The 25,635-nt window shown below is 42.6% G+C and overlaps 1 protein-coding gene across 3 annotated transcripts; it reads right to left on the reverse strand.

Moving 5' to 3' along the window:
* Positions 1-1,146: 1,146 nt before the first annotated feature.
* Positions 1,147-24,286, reverse strand: CYP2U1 (cytochrome P450 family 2 subfamily U member 1). Of its 3 annotated transcripts, XM_006727179.3 has the most exons (5): positions 23,515-24,282; positions 8,310-8,945; positions 6,148-6,309; positions 4,328-4,495; positions 1,147-3,183 (listed from the first exon to the last, which is right to left on the reverse strand). In XM_006727179.3, the coding sequence occupies exons 1-5, from the start codon at positions 24,170-24,172 to the stop codon at positions 3,005-3,007; spliced, it is 1,803 nt and encodes a 600-aa protein (XP_006727242.2). In that variant the 5' UTR covers positions 24,173-24,282; the 3' UTR covers positions 1,147-3,004. The 3 variants fall into 3 exon arrangements, with proteins under 3 accessions (XP_006727242.2, XP_081668146.1, XP_081668147.1); XM_081812020.1 differs by lacking the exon at positions 4,328-4,495 and having other exon boundaries at positions 23,515-24,284; XM_081812021.1 differs by lacking the exons at positions 4,328-4,495; positions 6,148-6,309 and having other exon boundaries at positions 23,515-24,286.
* Between the last annotated feature and the right edge of the window lie 1,349 nt (positions 24,287-25,635).

Below are 25,635 nucleotides of genomic sequence, written 5' to 3' on the forward strand. Positions count from 1 at the left end.
AACCATAAATAGTGAGGAGGGCTTGGAGGAACTGGGTGATGAGATTAGGGAGCGTTGTGAGGGCTGCTAGAACCGAAATACCAGACTGGCTGTCCTATAAGTAACAGAAATGTATTTCTTACAGTTCTGGAGGCTGGAAGTCCAAAATCAGGGCAGATTCGGGATCTGCTGAGAGCCTACTTCCTGGCTCTCAGTCGGCTGTCTTCATGTTGCTTCTCACATGGGGGAGGGACAAGGGAGCTCTCAGGAGCCTCTTTCATAAGGACACTAATCCCTTCACGAGGGCTCCACCATCAAGACCTAGTCACCATCTCAAGGTCCCACTCCAAACACCATCACATCAGGATTAGGTTTGAATATGAGAATTTAGGGGGGACACAAACATTTAGTCCATAGCAGGGAGTTCTCCAGAAAGGCCACTTTAGATAGGAGGTGACCTCTGAGCTATGAGGAAGCAGGAGGAAGAGTGGGACAAGGAAAAAGCCGGCAGGGGGCTCATCTGTAAGCAAAATCCACAGGTTGAGGTATTTAACAAACTCCTCTCCCAGAGCTGAGAAGTGTAAGAGAGTACTCAATACTTTGCCAAAATGGGCTCATGTAGATTCATCCCTCCCTCAAATAACGCTGGATTGGGGCGTGGGAAATCAGAAACCTGAGCTGGGACGGTCCTGAGAGTAACTGTGCTCTGAGGGGATATTTTAAAAGAATTATCCTCCAGTTTAAAGCCATGTTTCTGTTACATTGTGACCGTCTCTCTCTTTGGAGGTCTGCTCCCTCCTCCATTTCCTAACTCGGCTTGTAGTTTAAAAAAAATTTTGTTTAGCAGTTAAAACAAGAAACAAAAAACCAGACGATACTATTTCAGTTAAAACTGAAAGTTTAATAAAAGCACCAAAAATTATGCTAAAGATGAGGATTAAAAATTAGGCATTAGGAAGATATATAAAACAAAGTATTATGATTTTTACACTTCAAATAAATCATAAGGTACAAAATCATAAAATGCCAACATATACAAGGACAGCATTAACGGTCCTTTCAGTGATTTACCATATAAAGATGTTTTTAAAGTGCTACAGTCTGAGGCATTATATTGAAGAGTTTAATGAACATCTGATTTCAACAGAATCTCACAGAACAGGTTTGTTTGTTTTTTTCAAGCAAGCTACAAACTGCTCGGTTAGGAATGTTGAAAATGTATGTATAAATTAAGGAGTAATAAACTTGCTAATGCCAAATTATTAGGGCAATGCAAAAACATATAAAATTCCAGCTGAGGAACAAACTGTCCTGCTCAAGGTACAGTGTAACCACACACCATCATCTCATCACAAATCTAGACAACCACTCCATTTGCTCACAATTCCTGGGCAGTTAGTTTATTTGGTTTGGTTTTCTGTTTTTGTTTTTTTTTTAGTTGACGAAAGTCCTCAAGGCACCTAGAGATCTGCCTGTACCTCATCCATCTGCACTGAAAACGCCCAGTAGACTCCCATGGGATCAGATGACAGCAATACAGGGCAGTGGTAAGGAGAGAACTCTCCAGTCACGAGGACTGGTAGGTCTGAAATGAACAACGGGACCTTCTAACTAGGTACCTTCACTTCTCTGACGCTCAGCTCTGTCAGCTACAAATAATGTCTTCTTAATAGAGTTTCTGTAAGAATGATGTAGGCATACAAGGCAAGCACTAAGTATGGTGCCCGCAGGAGGGAAGGCTCCAAACTGTGGGTGCACATCTTATTATCGTGGTTACTTCTCTATCAGGAGCACTATGGGAGAATCCAGGAGAGGGCTGGTCATTCTTTGGAGCATGCCCTCATTGGGGGAAATACTGGCAGAGTAGTAGGCAGGATTATTCCTCTGGGTACAGGTCTGCTCAGACACAGCATCCTGGCTGCACGCAGCAAAAGGCCAATAGCTCCATCATCGTTGTGACAACCGAAGATGCACTTACACATTTCCAAATACCCCCTGAAAGGGGTCAGTGCCTTTTTTGAGAACTGCTCTTCTGAAGGGACCGTCTTTATTAAGGAACGATGTAGGTCTCTTAACAAGATTAAGAATGCCTCTGTGTCTCTGCGAGGTACTAAGGTGAGAGACGTACGGAGCCCGTGCAAGAGAGAGAGAGAGAGAACCATAGCCTGAATCCTTCCCGAGGAATCCCAGTATCAGAATTCCCAAGCTCATGGTTCAGGGCTCAAGTGGAAAGGCAGAGCTGTATGTCTGCAAGCAGCTCAGCAGAGAGGGACTCGGAGCCACGAAGCCTCTTCTTCAGCCAAGCCTCACTGTGGCTGCAGTTGAAACAGAAGACAGACACACACATTCAAACAACAGGTTCCCCTCTCCATACCCGACAAGGGCACTTGAGTCTGTGTCTACAAAATGTAAAAAACTACATCAAAAATGAAAAGATAACAGCTACAGAACAAGCCTCCCCCCTCCCAAGACCAACATAGGATCTGTGCAGAGAAAAGCTCTAACTCGTCATGACTGAAACCCACATCTTTCCCTGGCAAAGTGTTCAAGCCGGAACCCCACTTTCGTGCTGTCATAGGTCTTGAGCTTGTGGGTCCTCCTTCGGCTTCTTCAGTACTTAACAGTGTTTTGGTGATGTCAGGAAAGACATGCGGCATTTGACCTTCCTTAGTGCTGAGAGAGGAGAGAAGGCACGTTTTCTTAAACTCATTTGACACACGGAATGACTGAGGCACTGAGTGATGAGGAGGAATGTTCACTGGTGGAAGCCACGGGGGATAAAATCCAGATCTCCTGCTTCCCGAGCTGGCACTCGGGTCCCCATCCCCTAAGTCACAGACGGGCGTCACTAAAGTGACGGAAGTGTCCTGCTGAGGAATCTTCCAAGATGCAAGCTCCATCCACATTCTGGTCTCCCTCTCATCTGAACCTAACCTGGGGCCACTGAGTTGCTGGGTCTGCCGTCAACTGCAGAAGGAAGAATCTGCTGAGGAGGAAATGTATTTACATTCTCTTCTTGGACGTGTTATCTCTTTGAAATGATTATATTAAATGGGTGTGGGGCTAGAGTTAAACCATATCTTCCAGTCAGGATGGGCTTCTTAGAATTCTTGGGTAAAGCAAATGTGAAACTCTGCATTAGGCTCACAAACATCAGAAATAATTCCATCTTGGCCAGTTGTTCTCCCATACACACCCGCTTCCCTAAAAATGAGATCAGAAGAGAAAGTTGGGATTATAATACCATCACTCTTCCTATCTCGAGATCAGAGCAATTTTATATGAAATATCTCAATTAAGTGTTTTAAATGAAGATAGAGAGAGGTGGGTTTTTTTTTTAAGATTTTATTTATTTGAGAGAGAGCACAAGCAGGGAGAGTGGCAGGCAGAGGGGAAAACAGGCTCCCCACTGAGCAGGGAACCCAATGTGGCGCTCGATCCCAGGACCATGGGATCATGACCTGAGCCAAAGGCAGATGCTTAATGACTGAGCCACCTAGGCACCTCTAGAGAATTTTAAAATAAAATGGCCACATATACCTCATGGCTTCCCAAAGAATATGCTGATCAGAATTTTTACGTACTAAATTCACATTTTAACTCCTACTAATGAAAACCTATCCTCATTCTAGACTGGAACTAGAGACAGATCGAGGCTACTCTTGTCTCCTCCATACCTACTTATCTCTTTCCTTTGCTCTTACCTGGAAGATCAAAGAGAAAATGAGTCAAATGAGAATCTCTGGAGCATTCCTTTTTTATAGAAAGAATCCTACATGTGCTCATCCAGGTGTCTAAAGGAGGGACTGGTGAGGTTGGAGAACCCAGCCTCTCAGCCACCAGCCCAGCAAAAGATTACAAGTTGCTCTTAACGCCAACAGTTTCCTGAGACTCAAATAATCACTTGTGCAGCTCAGAAAGGGACATTTCTAGTCATATTAAAGGATTTAAAACCAATGCTTTCATTTTGTTTTTAAAATCTGAAATGAATATAGTGGGGCTGTATTATCTTGATTATTTACCTCTTCTCTTACATTTGCTTGCTAAGAAAAAAATATTTTTAAAGATTTTATTTATTTATTTATTTTAGAGAGATAGAGAGCATGAGCCCGGGGGGAGAGGGAGAGAGAGAATCTCAAGCAGACTCTGCACTGAGCTCAGAGCCCAATGTGGGGCTCTATCTCACAACCCTGAGATCATGACCTGAGCCGAAATCATGCTTAACTGACTGAGCCACCCAGGCTCCCCAGGAAAGATATATTTTTAAAACAATATCATGAAATAATAAAAGATTCTTTTAGCTCTACCTCTTTAATTATGCCATTAAGAAAATAAAAGTTTAACTGACCTATCCCAAAAGGAATAAATGTTTCTTTTTTAATAAGTTGTCCTTGATCATCCAGAAATCGATTAGGGTAGAAATCATCTGGTTTCTCCCAAGTGGCTGGGTCTCTGTGTACTGACCACAAGTTGGGTAATATCACTGTGCCTTTAGGAATACTATATCCTTGGAGCACTAAAACAAACAAACAAAAGAACCCAGTGTCATTAAACATGTTCTTACTAATAGTTTTCCCTAAACATCACTATCTGAAAAAGAAATCTAGTTACATACCTAGCTACTTAATTTGTGGAGACTAAACATTGAGGTGCTGGAGGGTGGGGGCCAGACCTTATCAACTGGCATGCTCTCCATGTGCTCCCAGGACCCAGCCTGAGATAAGGCACAGGATTTGCTTTAACAGATGTTGAATTAATGAATTAAATCAAACCAGAAAAACATTACAATTAAGAGAAAACACTGAAACAGAAATCATAGGACATTCCAGGTAAACTTTCCGAAGAATTACAAATTTTGTGATATTAAAAAAAAATCGTAAGAGAAAATATATTTACAATACTGTAGTGTAAAAAATTTGCACATAGGAGGACCCACATGGTTCAAATTCATGTTGTTCAAGAGTCAACTGTATTGTATGGTAGTAATTGATAAAATAAATTATATCTACATCTGTATTTTATGCATTCATGGTATACCGTTTTCTTAATTTCTTCGGTATTTCTAGGCTACATAGTTCATCTGTGAATTTTTTCAAATTGTCACAAATCTCCCCAAAATTTTCCAATGTTTTTATTTTTTTATTTATTTATTTTAAAGATTTTATTTATTTATTTGAGACAGAGAGAATGAGAGAGAGCACATGAGAGGGGGGAGGGTCAGAGGGAGAAGCAGACTCCCCGCCGAGCAGGGAGCCCGATGCGGGACCCGATCCAGGGACTCCAGGATCATGACCTGAGCCGAAGGCAGTCGCTTAACCGACTGAGCCACCCAGGCGCCCCCAATGTTTTTATTAAGAAAAATCTGCATATAAGTGGACCCACGATGTTCACCCCTGTGTTGTCCAAGGGTCAACTGTACAGGGAAGTCAACACAGGCTCTCAGCAGCTGCCAAGTTCATATGCACTTTAAACAGTGCCCAAAAGATACAGCACACACAGTGCATCTAACTTGGACAGAAGAAAACATGAAGTGATCCAATGTCATTTATAAGTTATTGCTTCCTACAACTGCCTTATAACTATATTTAAGCCTGTTACATCATGGGCTGTCTCCAGAGGAGGTAAGTTCCTTCTTATGAGGGATTTTACATAGAGTCTGGCCGCTTACGTGTCAAAGACATGACACAATGGACACATCTCCGTGTAGGTGGGAAGTTGAAACAGGTGCCCTTGGAATCAGAAGGGCTCTTCCAAGTCATATTTGTGCTTCAGTTGTAGAACTGTAAAAGGCGAAGTAGGGTAATTCCCCGTTAAAATACTTAATTTCATATTTAGACGAGCTCTTCTGACCTTCCAAGAAGACAGAAAGGTGCCTTTGTTCATTCCGGCATTTTTCCTGCCAATATAGCCATCTTAAATGGTAGAATTTGCTTGACAGTGTAAGTGCGCATGCTCTGAAGTCCAGAGAGCTATTTAGAAAACAAGCCGGGCAGGAATGCCAGTACATCAATAATAGACAACCGAGGGCCAAAATGTTCCCTGATGTTTGATTATCCACGACATGGCGTTAAACCCTCAGAATGGTCAGCACACCGTCACTTCAACTCCTGTGGATTAAGGGCAGGGCTTCCCTCAAGGGCACTCGAAGGAGAGAGATCCCAGACTTGCCTGTTTTCTCCGAGGTCATGTGAGGAATGGCAAGCGGCACCACCGCCGTCAGCCTCTGGACCTCCATGATGGTGGCTTCCGTGTAGGGCATCTGGGCCTTGTCAGTGAGGGAAGGGACTCTGTCAGCACCAATGACCCTTTCAATTTCTTCCTGAACCTTTTCTATTGCAAAAAAAAAAAAGAAAGAATAACAAATAGTAAACCAGAAGATAAGGCAGGAGAATTGAGACTGCCATCCTACGCATACTTGCCATCACATCATACCCACAACTGCTAAGCGGGCAGTTCAGACCTGACTCAGCCTCAGAGAAGTGAAGCGCTGGTCACATGTCCAAGTAGAGGCAGCTGGTCCCAGGGACCCAGTACCACCTTGTGACTCGGAAAGTGGCCAGCAGAACAGATAGATGGGTAAAGGAGAAAGCATTCTGGAATTAGGGAGTCCTCTCAATCATTCTCTCATAGGAACAGGAGACTGACTCTCTCAGTCAGACAACGTGAGGTAGCCAGCGTGGCCCCCAGGGATCCCTGCCTCTCGATGTTCACATCCTTGTACGGTCCCCCCTCCCACTAGGTACCGCGTTGGTCTGTGTGACCAACAGAATAAAGGAGAAGTGATGGCGTCAGTTCTGAGCTTGGGTCATAAGAGACACTGTGGCTCCTGTCTGGGTACTCGCTCTCTCTTGGGTCACTCATCTTGAGGGAAGGCAGCTGCCAAGTCAGGCAGCCTTATGGAAAAGTCCAAATGGTAAGGCCTGCAGCCAACAGCCAAGGGGACAAGCCATCTTAGAAGTGGACCCTTCAGTCCCAGTCAGGTCTGCAGATGGCTGAAGCTCCAGCCAACATCTTGACGACAACTTCCTGAGAAATCCTAAGCCAGACCAACTGGGCGAAGCTGCTCTTGGATTCCTGATCCCCAGAAACTCTGTGAGACAGTAAATGCTGGTTGTTTTAAGCTGTGAAATTTGGGGATAATTTGGTACTCATCAAGAGTTAACTAATGCGGGAAGCATAATTTCATTTATAACAGACAGAAAACGGCCCCTCAGCGATGTCCACACCACAACCCACCAGAACCTATGAATATGCTACTTTATGAGGCAAAAAAAGACCCTGCAGGTGTGGGACGCCTGGGTGGCTCAGTTGTTAAGCATCTGCCTTCGGCTCAGGTCATGATCCCGGGGTCCTGGGACCGAGCCCCACATGGGGCTCCCTGATCAGCAGGAGGCCTGCTTCTCCCTCTTCCACTCCCCCTGCTTGTGTTCCCTCTCTCAGTGAGTTTCTCTCTGTCAAATAAATAAAAATAAAAATCTTAAAAAAAAAAAAAAAGACCCTGCAGGTGTGATTTGATTAAGGGCCGTGAGATGGGGAGATGACCCTGGATTTTCTGGGTGTGCATGAATTACATGGGTTTTCAAACTGAAGAACTTTTCCCAGTTTAGTGTCAGAGGGAGATATGAGTCAAAGAAAATGGTGAGAAGAGCTGCAATATCCCTGGCTTTGAAGATGGAGGAAAGGGGCCAGGAGCCAAGGGAGCTGGAAATGTATCCTCCTCTAGAGCCTCCAGAAAGGAATGCCACCTTGCCAACATTTTGATTTTAGCCCAATGAGACACGGACCTTCAAGATAACAAATTTGTGTTGATTTAAGTCACTAAGTTTGTGGTGACCTGTTATAGGAGCAATAGAAAAGCAATACACTGTCCTCTTCTGTGGTCTTCCACTGTGAACTGCCAGACACCACCTATTGGTATCGACATGGTGGAATTAGCTCTGTGATCTCAGGAAAGTCACATAACTTCTCTAGGTCTCTGTTCTCCATTTTCAAAACAAGATGACTGGGTTCAGATAATCATTGTAACTCCTGTTAGCTCTAAATTGTCCTTCTTTTCTAAAAAGTCTTCCTCTAGCATACATTTCACACAGAATCAGACCTGTAGAGATTTAAAGCAGGGGCAAGAAGGTATGACATTAGTCCTACCATCTAGAAACTTGGCAGTTTCGCTGTTAACACCTTCCCAACTCCCAGTGGGATTCAAGTGTCTCCACTTTGTTTTCTGGCCTGAAGACACTGCTTAGTGCTAGGAGCCACAGGATCGCCCAAGTTGCTGATACTGATTTAAATAATCTGGCTTTGCCTGAATGAAGGAAACATCTGTTAATTACCTTGTATGTCGGGGTTCAGTGACATATACAGAAGGCACCAAAGCAAGGAGTTAGTTGTGGTATCAGTTCCAGCAATGAAGAGATCACCAATGATATAAAATAAGTAATCTTCATTAAAGCTACTATTGCTGTTATTTTTTTTCTCCTCCTCCACGTGGAGAAGGTACATGTCTATGAAGTCCTGAGGGTTCTCTACATCCAGAGACTCTCGATGGTCTCTGATGATTTTTTTAAGGAAAGTGGTAATATCCTTTTCGATTTGTCTTAATTCCTTAAATGGTCCAAAGGGAAGATAATAAAGCCAGGGGCATATGTTGACCAGGAGGAGCTGGGTGTTCAGACAGATTTCTAAGGCTCGTGACATAAGACCGAGCATTTTCTTAAACTCACTATTGGTGTAGTCAAAGCGCTGGCCAAAGCACAGGGAGCAAATGATGTTAGAGACGGCATTGTTGATAATGGGGAAAGGGTTGAAGGGGTCTTCTCCATGCTTCTGCATTTCCTCCTTCACATATTTAAACTCTTCAATAATCTTGGGCTCCAAGCTCAGCTTTCCCAAGCCAAAATGACGAAGAGTTGAATGCGAGAACTTCCTCTGTTGTCTCCAGACAGGACCGTAATGTGCGAATACAATCCCTGCAAAAGGACCGCGAGAAAAGAAGGTGAGAGAGAGCAATGCCTGACCCTACTGAGCAGGACCTATGATGAGGTGTGTTCTGTGTTTGTCAAATCCCTTGTGCAAAATTCAGCTACAGGTAGAGATTACCAGCCAAGAAGAATGATTAGCAAAGTTGTATTATCATGATAGTGTAAGTTCCTAATAACAAAAATCATACCCGATAAAGCTTATTATGATAGGTAGGAACTCCTGGTGAAATGAAAAGCAATGAATTTCAATTTCTAGAGTCAGTGTAAATTTCCAAATCTTGGCCTTCGTAAGAGTAAGTCCAGGCTTTTTAAAGCATTTTTTAATGCTTCAGGCTGGATATCCCCATATTCTCAGCATTCTGAATAGAAGGAGGGCAGGGACATTATCGGATTGTGCTGACCATTAAGATCCCAGCTTCTGGCATCATTCTGGGGATACAGGAGGAGCTTGTTAAATATTAACTGAATAAATCAACAGCCCAACTGGATTATAACCCTGGCTATCAGTTTGGAACCGAATAACTGGCAGGTACTCTAAATTGTCTGTTGCTAGCAACAACCCTAATTTAAAAACATCTGAACTCAAGGTCTCCACAACTCTACCTTATTTGATCCTCACTTATGTTATACATCCCCCATCACCAAAACGCAACAGAGTTGTTCTGAGATGTTATATCAGATTGTTTTCAAATATCCCTTGTTTCCTGTCACCTATTTCACCCTCTTATTTTCCATGGTGCCCTTTATTGTCCCAGCTGGTCCTCCTTTCCCATTTTTAATTGACTTCATTTCTGCTACTTTTGAGGACATGCTTCACGTATTTAACAAATATTTCTGAATGCCGACTGTGTGCCGGGCACCGAGATGCTGTAAATACAGACCCTTCTCTGTGGTTAAATCTTCTCACAATCTTTAATACCTCCATAAAGTGTCCTTCAATACACACATCCATGTGGTCAAATGAATCAGACAATCTATTAGCTTGGCTTTTCTCCTTGGACTCTGCCACACATCTGCTCAGATCTGCAATGGCTGCCTTTCCAGATCTTCTGTTCAGGTGTTTGGTGACTTCTGTGTGGCATTATTAAGAATTTTCTTAAACTCTCCTGTGTTGAACCCATTTCCTGGATTTTACTTCTTCCTCTTTCTAGTTTCCTTCCCTGATTTTGCTAAAGCAAAAATGCATGGGAGGCAAATTTCTAAAGATTTTTTAGAAAATATATTTATTCTACATTTTTTACTTCCTCAGAATTTTGAGAACATTGCTAAGAGTGGATTGATGAGTCATAAAAATGTACATCTTCAATGTATAGAAGACTTGCCAAGTTACGCTATGAAGTGCTTAAAGCACATTGTCTTAATCACTGTTTTTTTTTTTAATTTTATTTATTTGAGAGTGAGAGAGAGTATGAAAGAGAGAGAGCACAGCAGTGAGGAGGCTTAGAGGAAGAAGCAGGCTTCCCGTGGAGCAGGGAGCCCGATGCGGGGCTCGATCCCAGGACCCTGGGATCATGACCTGAGCCGAAGGCAGACGCATAACGACTGAGCCACCCAGGCGCCCCATCACTGTTGCTTTTTAAGATATAAATAAGACTTCATAGTAAGTCTTAACATCTAATAGGGAGTCCCCCCTCCTTCTTCTCTTTCAAAATTGTTTATTATTATTATTATTATTCTTGGCTCCTCACTCTTTTATAAAACTTTAAAGTCAGCTTGTCAAGTTCTACCAACAAAAAACTTTTGGGATTTTCACTAGAATTGCATTTAATTTATAGATTTGAAAATTACCTTCTTTCTGATAATTGAACCTGCTTGCAATGCAAGAATAAATCCAATTTTGGTTATAGTGTTTTTATGGTTTTAATTGTTGGATTTGGTTTCCTAATATATTTTTTAAAGATTTATTTATTTATTTTAGAGAGAGAGAGCAAGAGTGGTAGGAGCAGAGGGCAAGGGAGAGAGAATCCAAAGCAGACTCTGAGCTGAGTGTGGAGCCCAACGCAGGGCTGGATCTCACAACCCTGAGATCACAACCTGAGCTGAAACCAAGAGTCAGACACTTAACCGACTGTGCCACCCAGGCACCCTCCCCCAATATTTTTTTTTTTAAAGATTTTATTTATTTATTTGACAGAGAGACAGAGCCAGAGAGCACAAGCAGAGGGAATGACAGAGGGAGAGGGAGAAGCAGGCTCTCCACTGAGCAGGGAGCCTGACGTGGGACTTGATCCCAGGACCCTGGGATCATGACCTGAGCCGAAGGCAGATGCTTAACCATCTGAGTCACCCAGGCGTTCCCCCCCGCAATATATTTTTAAATTCATAATCACAAGTGAAAATGGCCAATAAATTTCCACTTTCATAATATACTTGTCTGAATATACTGACCTCTTAAAATAAGCCAGGGTATATTCTTTCTCTCTGGAAGAATTTGTCTAAAATTATAATGATATGTTCCTTTTTTTTCTTTTATGCTTTTTTATTTTCCAGATATATAAAGCTGGTCATCTAACTCACTAGTTTTCAGACCTTTATCCTAATAAATAACTTAAGATTCTACATTTGCTTCTGAGTACCACATGAGCTACAGTCCACAAGTACTGTTTGCATGTATTTTCATTATAATCTTGTTTAAAATTTTTTGTTATGATTTTTTTGCTACCTAAGTTAATCTGTCTTATACTGATTTTTGACACGAATGAGGCTTACTTTTTAGCCTAGTACGTGATCAATTTTAATAAAATTTCCAATAAAATTGAGAAGAATTTTTATCTAAATCAGTTGTTGGATACAGGGTTCTCTATATGTCCAATAGAAAAAGCCTGATAAATATTGGAATCAAATCTTTTGTACCCTTAGCAAATTTTTATCTTCCTGCTCTCTCAATTATTCAAATACTTATGTTAAAATATTTTAGTACAATGGTACATTTATCAACTTCTCTTTGCAGTTCTGCAAGTTTTGCTACATTATTTTGCTATATAGCTATTTATATCTATGTATCTATCATTGCTCTTAGGTACATATATACTTAGGTACACGCAAGTTTAAAATTATTGTATCTTCCTAGTTTAATAAAAAGCTTCCTTTATCATCATTTAATTCACTACTTCTTAACAATGAAGTTTGACTTAAAGTATACGTTGTCAAAAAGATACCAGCTTGGGGCGCCTGAGTGGCTCAGTCGTTAAGCGTCTGCCTTCGGCTCAGATCATGATCCCAGGGTCCTGGGATCCAGCCCTGCATCGGGCTCCCTGCTCCACGGGAAGCCTGCTTCTCCCTCTCCCACTCCCCTTGCTTGTGTTCCTGCTCTCACTATCTCTCTGTGAAATAAATAAATAAAATCTTTAAAAAAGAAGACACCAGCTTTTCTTTTTAAAGTATTGTCTTAGTATAACATTTTCCTTTCTTTTATTTTGAATTTTAATGTACCCTTATGTTTGGGGTATGTCTCTTTTTTGGGGAAGGGTATGTCTCTTTTAAAATAACATACCTTTGGGGGTGCCTGGATGGCTCAGTCAGTTTCGGCTCGGTTTTGGCTCAGGTCGTGATCTCATGGGTCATTGAGATCAGCAGGGTCGGGCTCCATGCTCAGTGGGAGTCTGCTTAAGGATTCTCTCCCTCTGCTCCTTTCCCTGCATGCATGCTTGTATGTGTTCTCTCTCAAATAAATAATCTTTTTAAAAATTAATTAATTAACATACACTTGGATTTTTAAAAATCCATTCTAACAAAAAAAATCCGTTCTAGCAATCTTTTAGCCAATTTATTCCATTTACATTTAATACAATTACTAATTTATTTCTAATATATTATTTTGAATTTTGTCCTACTGTATCTATTCTTTTTTCCCTTTCCTTTCTTGCCTTTTTTTGCATTAGAGAAACAGACTGAATTTTTAACACATTTACTTAAAGTCTAGATTAACGATCAGCAAACTTCAGTCCACAGGTCAAATCCAGCCTGCTGCCTCTTTTTATACGGTCAGTCAGCAAAGATTAGTTTTTGTATTTTTAAATGGTTGGAAAAAATCAAAACAATACATCATGATATACAAAAAATATGAAATTCAAATTTTAGGGTTTATAAATAAAGGTTACTAGAACACAGCCAGTTAGTAAGCCACTGTAATTCATTTACATATAGTCTGTGGCTGCTTTGGTGCTAAAATGGCAGGATGGTTGCAGCAGGGATTGGAGGTAGGAGAGAACATTTTCTCTGCCAGGGTCCAAGCCAAGACAGAAAAATTTCCTTGTTTTCTTTTGTTACTGGTAGGTTTGTTGGGTGTTCCTTGTCAAATTCAATCTTTCACTCAAAGTGAAGCTCTTCAAGAGTCCTCTCTTTATCTAGAGGCAGCTTTTCATTTTGCGTGATACAAGGTCGTATCTCTCTGCCCTCACTCCACCCACTCCACATCCATGTGCAAGAGGTCACTAAAACCCAAGTGTCCAGAGCATCTACTTTCTGTTTTCTGAGGGAGTGGGTGTGGTGATAAGGAACTGGTCTAACTATATTTTATATGCATTTCAAACTCAGTGGCTCATCCCTGACTCCTGTAATCACTGGTACCTCCAATTCCTGAGACTTTCTGGGGTTCCACAGGGTAAACTGTCTCACATTCCACTCGTACACCCCGGCCCCATGTGGACACTTAGGAGTGGTCATCCTCCACTCTATGAAGTCACTGGCCAGTCCTAGGTCTACTTTTTGTCTTCAAATACTGTGGTAGAGGACTGTAGATTCATTTCACCATGGACAGTGTGTGTGCTTCTGTTAAAAGTCCCTCTGGTTTGGTGTGTGATTATCAAGACAGAGAAGAAATGGAAATGAAACTAGAACTCTCCCTTTATTCAATAAAGCCCCATAAACTATTTCCTAGGCAACCAGAGCTTAGTCACTCTTCCTGCATTTAACCATGGCCAAGTCTTGCTGCATTCAGCATTCAGACGCTAAGTGTTGTTGGGCCGTCTTCTTTTTCCTAACTTCAGGATCTGACACTACTTTTATTTTTTTAATTTTTTTATTGTTATGTTAATCCCCATACATTGCATCATTAGTTTTAGATGTAGTGTTCCATGATTCATTGTTTGTGCATAACACCCAGTGCTCCATGCAGAACGTGCCCTCCTCAATACCCATCACCAGGCTAACCCATCCTCCCACCCCCCTCCCCTCTAGAACCCTCAGTTTGTTTTTCAGAGTCCATCATCTCTCATGGCTCGTCTACCCCTCCGATTTCCCCCCCTTCATTCTTCCCCTCCTGCTATCTTCTTTTTTTTTCTTAACATATATTGCATTATTTGTTTCAGAGGTACAGATCTGTGATTCAACAGTCTTGCACAATTCACACTGCTCACCATAGCACACATCCTCCCCAATGTCTATCACCCAGTCACCCCATCCCTCCCACCCCACCCCGACACTACTTTTAACTGCCATCTAATTTAAGGTATCACATATGACATCTTTGCTTTGTCCTATTTCTCAAGAAACTTTTTCTTTTATTAGGTCCTCAGTCTGTATCATCTACAATCTTTCAACTATGCATTTGTATTTTAGAAATATTTTCTCTAGTAAAATGCCTCTTTTCTAACAGTTTTTCCAATATTTATTTAGAGTCCCCTATGTGCCAGTTACTAAGGACATACAGATTAAAAAGACACAATCCCATTTTTTAAGATGTTAGTCTTTTGAGGAACTAGATCAACCAACAATCCAAATACACTGTTGTATGTTAGACTGTATTGAAGTTACATACTGTTTTGAATGCTGTATGTTAGAGTGTCCAGAAGTTGCAGAGTTGGAATATATTTATTGAATGCGGCATTGTTGGGATGTGTTGTATTGAATGTTTATGTTGGACTGTACTGAGGTTGCATAGTTGGAGTGTACAGTATTGAATGTTTTATGTTGGACTGTATTGAATGTTGCACTGTTAGGATGTATTGATTGAATGCTGTATGTCAGAGGTGTATTGAAGCTGTAATGCAGACAAAGGAAGGAGCACCATGTCAGCTGAGGGAAGGAGGCACTTCTCAGAAGAGAGGACATGTGGGGCGCCTGGGTGGCTCAGTCGGTTAAGCATCTGCATTCAGCTCAGGTCATGATCTCAGGGTCCTGGGATCGAGCCCCGCGTCGGGCTCCCTGCTCAGCGGGAAGCCTGCTTCTCCCTCTGCCTGCCACTCCCCCTGCTTGTGCTCTCTCCCTCTCTCTGTCAGATAAATAAATAAAATCTTTAAAAAAAAAGAAAAAAGAAAACAAGAGAGGACACGTGAGCGGATGCTGCATTTCTAAATAAAGGTGTATGAAGGCACATTTTAGAAATATAACTTGAGCAAAGTTAAAGAGGATGTTTCAAGAAGGGCTAAATTATCTTTAGAGGGAAATCAGGTTTAGATGAGGCAAGGAGATGGAGAGGACCTTCTCAGAAGTGGCTAATATTTGAGGATTGGGACATCTGACAAGTTGACAGGTATGAAGTGCAAGACAAAAGAGGTGACCAAAGTGACCGTGCCTGAGAATGCTAGGATGAGAGGCATGGACAGAATTAATGGCCTCAAGGTTCCAAACTTCACAAAACACTCATGTTTTGGAGCCAGAATGGCTTAAGGTCTTAGGAATGTCTGAAAGAGGTTCAGGCTCATCTGACAGTTGTTGACCTCTCCATTCCTAGCCCTGAAAAGAATGGTATTCACAGATATATACAAGGGCTTCATTTCAAGGAGGCTAGTAACACTAAAACATAAAAATGGCTCCAAAGCAAAAATCCGGACTCTTCTTGTTGGGCGGAATGACAAAAATATATCTTTAAGTAGGTTTGGCAAAAGGGCCCATTAGGCTGTGGAACCAAACCCAGGAAGAGCTAGGTGTTACCAGCTCAAAGAAGACTAAAGGCCACACAACTCACCTATTTTTCACTACTTTCTGCCTGGCTTCATTTTTTCCTACTGCAAACCAGTTCTTTCAAGCATCAGGGATTCCTGATCTTGGGATTCCTAATCTCCCGTTTTCCCCACCAGAGAGAAAAGGCCAGATCCAAGGCGGAAAATGCTGGAGGAGGATTCAAATGCTTCAGGCAGGTATCCCATGATGATACCAATTTGGAACGCCTCAAGTTTATTTTGTGACTTGAGGTTTCTGGACTATGCTGTGAATATATTCTTGAGTTCTGTGCCCAGCCTACAGACTAGCCACGGATACAGAGAGGCAAGATATTCTGATCAGGTCATCTCTGATCACGGTCTATCCCTTGACCAATCACTGTGGCCAGAGAGGGGAGTTCATATAAAGATAGGACATCTCATGTTCCAACCACAGTTAGTGGGTACAAACGGGTGGTGAAGACAAGGAGTTCCTCAAAGGGGAGTGCTTTTCAGAGGAACGGGTGGTGGACAGTTGAAACAAAAATCCACTTCAAACCAAACACAGGATAGGCTAAATTGACCGTGATACATTCTCACAAACAGATGTTGTACGGCTCTTATGGGCTTTGCAGGAGAATATTGGATAATATGGAAATATAGTCAGAAAATTTAAGTGATAAAAACAATTTTAAAGTGTGAATATGATTCCATTTTAAAGAAACAAATTTTTTTTTTTTAAATACATGTACAATGTGATGAGCACCGGGTGTTATACGCAACTGATGAATTACTGCACGCTACACCTGAAACTAATGATGTACTATATGTTGGCTAATTGAATCTACAGTTTTAAAAGAGAAAAAAAAATACATGTACAAATAGAAAAAATACTGGAAGGTTGCCACAGCTGAATGCTTGTGTCCCCTCCAAATTCATATGTTAAATCCTAATGCCCAATGTGATGGTATCTGAAGTGAGGTCTTTGGGAGGTGATTTAGGTCATGAAGGTGGAGCCCTCATGAATGAGATCAGTGCCCTTATAAAAGAGGCCCCAGAGAGCTCCCTTGCCCCCCTCCCACCATGTGAGGTTACACATGGCCATCTGGGAACTAGGAAGTGGGCCCCCACAAGACACGGAGTCTGCTGGGGCCTTGATCTTTCATTTCCCAGCCTCCAGAACTGTAAGAAATAAATTGCAGTTTATAAGCCACCCAGCCTATGGTACTCTGTTAAAGCAGCTCAAATAGGCTAAGATAAAGGCAATACATAAAAATGTCAGTAATGGCTATCTCAAAATAACAGTGATCACAGATGATTTTCAATTCTTTTTGAAAAAAATGGAAAGGAATTCTTTTTTCCTTTTCCATGTTTTATGTTTTACAGTAATGAATATACACTAAAGTAAAAATACTTAAAATACATTAAATTTGATGCGATTTACAGTTATCACACCTACATTTTCTTCCTCCTGAAGCAGAGAAGGTGCTATCCATCTACTGATTATATTTGTCCTTTCTTTCCACGGGGACATAGAAGTGTTCCTCTTCTTCTTTTTTTTTTTGCGAGAGAGAGAATGAGAGAGAGCTCGAGACGGAGGAGGGTCAGAGGGAGAAGCAGACTCCCTGCTGAGCAGGGAGCCCGATGCGGGACTCGATCCCAGGACTCCAGGATCATGACCTGAGCCGAAGGCAGTCGCTTAACCAACTGAGCCACCCAGGCGCCCAGAAGCGTTCCTCTTAGTGGGAATTCAGGCCTTCTTGATATGAGTACATGACTATTTCAAATACCTATTTTACCGCAATTACTACAAAATTTGGTTATCCTGCTTTCCTCATTCATTTTTATTTTATTTTTTTTAAAGATTTTATTTATTTATTTGACACAGCGAGAGAGACAGACAGAGAGCAAGCACAAGCAGGGGGAATGGCAGGCAGAGGAGAAGCAGGCTCCCTGCTGAGCAAGGAGCTCAATGCGCGACTCCATCCCAGGATCCCTGAATCACGATCTGAGCCGAAGGCAGCCGCTTAACTGACTGAGCCACCCAGGCGCCCCTCCTCATTCATTTTTAAATTCCCCAGATGAATTTTCATTTTCTACCTTCATTTTGCATCTTTTTCCCCTTTGAAGTAGGTAATACTGACTGGTCTATACCCTACTTTTAAACTTCTTCCAATTTCCATTTTACTTTCCATTTTTATGGCTCTGCAGCTTGCTTTCACTCTTGTTCGAAGCCTCTAGCAATCTTTTAAAATTAGAAAGGATCTAATTTCTGTCAACAAGGAAACAGATAAATCAATTAACAAAAACCGGAAGTGGAAAGATACATTTGAGGCACCTGGGTGGCTCAGTCAATTAAGTATCGGACTCTTGATTTCAGCTCAGGTCATGATCTCAGGGTCGTGAGATCCAGCCCCCACACATGGCTCCATGCCAGGTGTGGAGCCTTCTTAAGATTCTTCCCTCTCCTATGGTGAGCGTTGTGAACTGTGTAAGACTGATGAATCACAGACCTGTACCTCTGAAACAAATAATGCATTATATGTTAAAAAAAAAAAAAAGACGATAGCAGGAAGGGAAAAATGAAGGGGGGGAAATCGGAGGGGGAGACGAACCATGAGAGACTATAGACTCTGAGAAACTGAGGGTTCTAGAGGGGAGGGGTGTGGGGGGATGGGTTAGCCTGGTGATGGGTATTAAAGAGGGCATGTACTGCATGGAACACTGGGTGTTATACACAAACAATGAATCATGGAACACTACATCAAAAAAATTAATTAATTAATTAAAAAAAAAGATTCTTCCCTCTCTCCCCCCCACGCCCCCACCCCCTGATCTCGAGAGCACTCTCTCAAGCAAACAAACAAACAAATAAATAACATATGTTAAGTTTTTAAAAAACATACCAAATGAAGCTATGTATTGTTTATGAATCTGAAGCAAATCTGAGTGGTAAATAAATGAATTTATATTGCTCTCTAAACTTCATATTTGAAATATTTTATAATAAAAATGTGATGTGCACAAACCTTTTAGAAGAAATAGACCACACTTAGAGTAAAGCACTCTTTTGGTAGCCTTGGCTCTGACTTTGTAACTTTATTTTCTATTCCTGCTTAGGAAAAGAATCAGATAGAGTAATGAGTGTGATGGCCATGGCTAATGTGAAATATCTTTATGGGATATCCAGCTTACTATAGTTTTTATGGGCTTAGAAAGGACATCAACTTGTCTAAGCATGAGATTTTGAAAAATTCAAATATAATAAACAAAATAAACAACCTCCCACATTCTAGAACTTTCTGGCAATGTGTTGTCAACTATTTCAAGCCTGCCCGTGCACATCACTGTTTATGAAACATTCACTTCTCTGCTAGTCTCCCCAACTTCAGCAGCAACGTTCTCCAAAATTATCTTGTAATAAATAATATTATTGACTTCTAATTCCTGATACCATTTCTCTTTCTCCTATACTCTACATATCTGTTTCCTAGGCAATTTCACATTTTACAATTCTGCCATTGGAAACAGTGGCCAAAGGTAGCTGGGGCACTCCTCAAATCTTGCTGAGCTCAGCCTTTAGCTCCCATGGCTTCTCTTCTTCAGGCTGATAACTTCAGGCTATCCATTTCTTGATCTATAAAGTCTGCTCAGAATTTGTCTGGTCCTTCATCCTTTGAGGGACATCTTGAAATAAACTCACATTCTCCCCTTTTATTCTTCACCCTTGAAAAGTTTCCATTAAAAAAATTCCTCAGCTATCTACATTTTCCTATTCAGATGATCTGTTCTCTACTCTAAGTTAACCCCACAAGCATTTCCTTTGTAGCCTATGGTTCTTCCTTCTCCTTCTCTTGTCAATCACCTTCACCAGCCACAGTATTTTTCTCAATTCAAAGCACATGACCCAACACACATCCATTAGAATACCAGAGCAGTATCACCTAAAAAATCCTAACTGTCTTCTGGGGGAATGAATGTTTTGAGATGCTGAAACACCAAGTTACCCCCAGTTCCCAGTCCTTTCCTACATAAAGGATCTAATAATAAGTTGTGACCCAACTAATACTTAGAAACTATTTATTACAGATTTTTGAGCAAACCACAAACCCACCAGGAAGGACCTCAAAGAAGAAAATCTAACTCATACCTTAAAAAAAGAATCCAAAGGAAAAGACACGCAAAAAAATTTACAATATAATGTGGTAAGTGCATCAACAGATGCTTGTTATGCACATATTCACTCATTTCTTGATACCTACTTGTACCAATAAGTAGGGAAACAGTGGTTCACATGATGAACCAAATTTTAGCCCTCGCAGACTTTATATTCCATTAGTAGGTGGGGCTGGTAGTAACCTAAATATTTTCAAGGTGTTTAATGAGTGAAATATGAATAAAATAAGTTGTGATATTGTGCAGTGTCTAAAATAGGACTCAAAGGTGACAATTGGCCTGAGAGAGGATAAGGAGTCAGTCAAGTGAAAAGTTATTCCACGTCCAAGGACAACAAACCCAGCAGACTGAAACAGTCACAAGTTTGGCAGGAATCTGCTTAATTTGTCTAGAGCAGGTTGAAATGTACAAGTAAAGGCAGAATGAAAAGAGCTGAAGTCAGAAAGACAGGCAGGAACCAGGTCGTTCAGGGCACAGTCGGTCAAGGATGGAGTTGGAGAAACCTGATTTCAGCTGGGGAGCTGAAACACCGTTTGATTCATGGTTTTTTTTGTTGTTTGTTTTTTTTTAAGATTTATTTATTTATTTATTTGACAGAGAGACAGCGAGAGAGGGAACACAAGCAGGGGGAGCAGGAGAGGGAGAAGCAGGCTTCCCGCCGAGCAGGGAGCCCATGTGGGACTCGATCCCAGGGTCCTGGGATTGAGCCCCGCATCTGGCTCCCTGCTCAGCAGGAGGCCTGCTTCTCCCTCTCCCACTCCCTCTGCTTTTGTCCCCTCTCTCTATCCAATAAATAAATAAAATCTTAAAAAATTTAAAAAAAGAGATCCCTCCGGTTGCTGTGTGGATAAAAAACTAGAGTGGAAGCAAGCAGGCTAGTTAAGAGGCTTCAAGTATCAGATGAAAAATGATGGTACTGATTGAAGGTGCTGACAATGGAGATGGAAAAAAGTAGACGGATGCAGAACTGCAGATCTGCAGGAGGAAGTGAAGAGATGTGCTGACTGGCAGGGGTTGGGAGTGGAACGGAGTTTAAAATGAAACAGTGCTGGGGCGCCTGGGTGGCTCAGTCGTTAAGCAGCTGCCTTCGGCTCAGGTCATGATCCCAGGGCCCTGGGATCGAGCCCCGCATCAGGCTCCCTGCTCCGCGGGAAGCCTGCTTCTCCCTCTCCCACTCCCCCTGCTTGTATTCCTGCTCTCACTGTGTCTCTCTCTGTCAAATAAATAAATAAAATCTTTAAAAAAAAAAAAAAATGAAACAGTGCTATCATGGAGAAAGGGTAGCCTCTTTGGTGGAGTAGAGAAGTAGGTCAGGGAACACATTCTTAAAGAGGTGACATTCAAGCAGGTATGAAAAAACAGAAAATAACAAGTGTGGCTGAGGGTGAGGGCAGATTGGAACCTTGTTCACTGCCACCAGGGAATGTAAAATGGCGCAGCCACCATGGAAAACAGTAGGGCAGTTACCCAAAAAATTAAATAGAGAATTGCCATATGATCAAGCCATTCCATTTCTGGGTTTTTACCCAAAAGAACTGAAAGGAGGGACTTGAATGGATGTGTGCCATGTTCCTAGAAGCATTTTTCACAATAGCTAAAAGTTTGAAGTACCCAAGTTCCATCAGGGGACAAAAGGATAAACAAAATGTATTATAGACATTCAACAGAGTAGTATTCAGACTTAAAAAGAAAGGCAACTCTCACACAAGCTATAACATGGAAGAACCTTAAAACATGATGCTAAGTGAAATATGTCAGTCACAAAAGGACAAATATTGTATACCACTTATATTAAGTACCTAGAATAGTCACATTTGTAGAGGCAGAAAATAGAACAGTGGTTGCCAGGGGGTAGAGAGAGGAAGGAGGGGATTTTGTTTGTTTTTGTTTAATTTTAAGTAATCTCTACCCCCAACATGGGGCCTAAACTCATTACGCCAAGATTTTGAGTTGAATGCTCTACCAACTGAGCCAGCCATGTGCTCCAAGGAGGGAGTTTTTTTTAATGTTTGGTTAATGGGTACAACGTTTCAGTTTTCCAAGATGAAAAGTGTTCTGCAGATGGTTGTAATGGTTTCACAACAATGTGAATGACTTAATGTCACTGAACTTAAAAATGGTTAAGTTGGCAAATTTTTTGTTAATGTGTATCTCACCACAATTTTTTTTTTTTTTAATGAAAAGGGAGAGAAAAGAGGGGCGCCTGGGTGGCTCAGTCACTGGGCGTCTGCCTTCGGCTCAGGTCATGGTCCCAGGGTCCTGGGATCCAGCCCCACATGGGGCTCCCTGCTCCGCGGGGAACCTGCTTCTCCCTCTCCCACTCCCCCTGCTTGTGTTCTCTCCCTGTGTCTCTGTCAAATAAATTAAATCTTAAAAAAAAAAAAAAAGGGAGAGAAAAGAAAAGCAAACAGCAGTTCTCCAGGCAGCCATGAGATGGGAAGAAAATTCTAGATAGAAGCAGCAGCGATGTGTGAAGGCAGGGAAATGGTGAATTATGAACAGTGACATTTGTTTTTCTGTCGGACATTTAAAACATTATGATCATCATTACTATTCATTTAAAATCCCGATGCAAAATTCTGGCTTAATGAGATTCTAAAAAGCCTGGATCTCTTTATGCCACATTCCATATTCTCCTAGATGTCAGTCTAGTGATGAAGACCCACATCCAGTTACAAAATTATCCAGCCCCAGTTTTGTTAAGTGCAGTAAAGGAAAAGCAATTGTGCATAGAAATTGGTTCCAAAAGGGAGCCTAAGTTGGAGAGGAAGTAAGAAAAAGCTTCCCGAGGTAAAGACATTTAAATTTAACACCTGACTGATGAAAAGGCAATTAAATTAACATCTGACTCAGACAAAAAAGTCTAGGATCTATACCAGCCAGTAAGACATAGAGTAAGACTGATAAACAAAGGGGGGGGGGGTGGAGTTAGGGAAAGGGTAAAGGTGATCTTTTACTGCAGTGGATAATATATTCCCCAACCTTCAAAACTGCCCAACTTGGATTTCCAGAACCAGAAATCAGAGGCTATAAACCCCGTAAAAGAGGTTTGCCCATAAGCTCCTAACGTGTTTTCTGGACCTTTATATCTTATAGAAAATATCTTCTTAAACTCTCACTCAGAACCCAGAAGGTGTAAAAAATATCCCTGCCTCCTTCTAACACGGCGGAATTTCCCCCTGGAGACACAGCCTTGAGAACGAGGCCTTGTTCTGGGAAGGACAGAATATGCCTGGAAAGGTAGAGCCTGGCTTTCACACATTGTCTCCCACCCCCACCCCTGTCCCCATTACCCTTCCTCAACTTTCCTGTGGGTTTCCTACTTGTGATCTTGGACTATTAACGAGTCACCCATCCAGCAGCTCGATGCGATCTTAAAGGCCCCGTTAAAGGGACGCGTCGCCGCCGCCCTCCCACTTCGGGGCGGGATGCAGGTGGGCTAGGTGCGCCGGCTGGAAAGGACGCAGGAGGCGCCGCATCGCGCGTTCACGCGACCCGCGATCCCCAAGGCTCCGGCTCACCCTTCTCCTTGGTTACGAGGGAGACGAGCGGCACCCGCGGGCGGTCGCTAAAGATCTCGGCCTGCTGCACCAGCGCCTCGCGCACGCTGTGGAAGTCGCTGAGGACCACCACCAGGTAGTGGCCAACGAAGAAGCTGAAGACGTTGCCGTACACGCGGGCCAGGTCGGCCAGGAACATCTGCGGGTTCAGGGCCGAGGGCTCCATTCCTGCGGCCCTCGCCTGGCGGTGCAGCCAACTCTTCCGTCGGAGGAACCGAGGCAGCAGCCCGAAGCCGAAGTTGCCCACTACGGGCCAGGGCGTGGGCCCAGGGGGGATGCCCCGCGCCCGATGCCGCCACCGCCAGCTCCAGCCGAGCAGCGCCGCGAGGCTGAGGAGCAACAGCGCGCCGCCGGTGGGGTCCAGCCGCAGCAGCCCGGGAGGGGCGTGCAGCAGGCGCAGAGGCCAGGGCGAGCCCTCGGCGGGGGGCTCTGGCAGCCCGGGGGAGGCCATGGCCTGTGCGCCGGCGTCCGCAGCCTCAGCTTCCTCCGGCGAATCCTTGGAGACAGCGAGCTGACTGCGGGGCCGGCTCCCCGCACGCCCCCTGCTAACTGCGCTGCAAGGCGGAGGGCGGGCAGAAGAGCGGCGGAGGGCGTCCCGGATTGGCTGCGCCCACCGCATTCTCTCCACCCCCCTCTCCGCCTCCAATCAGCTACGCCCGAGCAGAAACGGGGACGCGCTCGCCCGGTGGTCCAGTTGCGCCTCTCCTCCGGGTTGGGCACGGCAGTTACTGCCCCTGACACAAAGATGCTTGCGTTCCGATTGGCTGTCGGATTTCCTCGTGTTACCCGTGTGTCATTTGAGTGTATAAACTATGCCTGATGAACAGGCCGCCGACATGACTCAGCCTCAACAGCAGCACCTCTACCTAAAGGGTCCCCGCGCCCACCTCGGTAGCAAAAAGACGGGGTTGCTGCTTTATCTAAACCGGGATTCAAAATTAAAAATAAAATAAAATAAAATAAAATAAAAATAAACCGGGATTCAGAGGAAGAAGGGACCGTTTCCTCCACTCAGAGACAGGAGGACGATGGGAGAGCAAAGTGCAGAATTTGCAGGTGCAGGAGGCTTAAGGCTGCGGGAAGGATGGGTGGGGGTGGGGTAGGGGGAGGTGGGGGAGTAAAACTCTCAGAACCTGCCACTGGCAGGAAAACTTTATGCGGAGAGCGAAAGCTCAGCGTTTATTTCAGCATGTAGCCTGGGTAAAGCAGCAAGCCTAATCCAGGAATAGATAAAAAAGAATAGACTTGGAAGATTAAAGTAGCTAATAATATAAAAAGAAAATTAATCGGGGTAAGAGAGATGACAATATTATTATTGGTATGAGACCAAACCCGAAATGCTGAGATGGAGATATTAAGTATGAATTGTATAATGAGTTTAAGACAAAGTCCTTTAATCTTCCGTGATAACGGCTCCTAGGAGCTTTCCCTTCCTTCTCCTATAAGTTAAATCCTCTGATTTCTCTTTAATGTTAAGTTGACACTAGAATTGTTGATATCAGATAACTTTTTATCTACTGAAAGGTCAGTTTCTTACGACTCAATTTAATTCATCATAACGAACAATCTGTTCTTTTCCCAATTTCAGATGCTTTTAATTATTCCCCCCACACTAAAAGTTTGAACACCACGCTGTACTTATAAAAATGTGACCAAAGCGTAGTGAGTCCTTTCTATTCATTCTGTGATCCATTCTAATTTTTCTATAGGCAAGTGATGTCAGCAAAATATGCTAAATTTCAAGTCCACTCTGTTCGAATACTATTTTTGTCATGCTCTTCATAAGTTATTTTAAATTTAACAACAGCAACAAAAAACACACCTCATATGCTCTATAATTACCCATTGTTAGTTTTCTGATTTTTTTGAATTTAGAGAATTACTAAAAATTAAACTACTTGCTTGTAGATATGATCTTCAACATGTCCTGATTCTCTTTGTACTCTTGCTCTCTAAAATAGTAGCCGCTAACATCTTCCCGTACAACCTACTTAAGTTCACAAATGATTTTAAAGTAGTTGAAATGTGACTTTCAATCAGATTGTCAGAACCTTGAACTTGGCCCTGGTTAATAATGACACG

This window comes from Leptonychotes weddellii, chromosome 2 (genome assembly GCF_054177405.1).
Source record: "Leptonychotes weddellii isolate Sample4059 chromosome 2, ASM5417740v2, whole genome shotgun sequence".
Lineage (NCBI taxonomy): Eukaryota > Metazoa > Chordata > Mammalia > Carnivora > Phocidae > Leptonychotes > Leptonychotes weddellii.

Excerpts from the sequence above, each read along its gene's own strand:
- CYP2U1 (XM_006727179.3), bottom strand. The coding sequence starts at position 24,172 with ATGCGGTGGGCGCAGCCAATCCGGGACGCCCTCCGCCGCTCTTCTGCC. Across the intron at positions 4,496-6,147 it reads CATGACCTCGGAGAAAACAG|TGCTCCAAGGATATAGTATT; the intron begins GCAAGTCTGGGA and ends TGTTTGTTTTAG. Across the intron at positions 3,184-4,327 it reads ATTTATTCCTTTTGGGATAG|GGAAGCGGGTGTGTATGGGA; the intron begins GTCAGTTAAACT and ends TCTCATTTTTAG.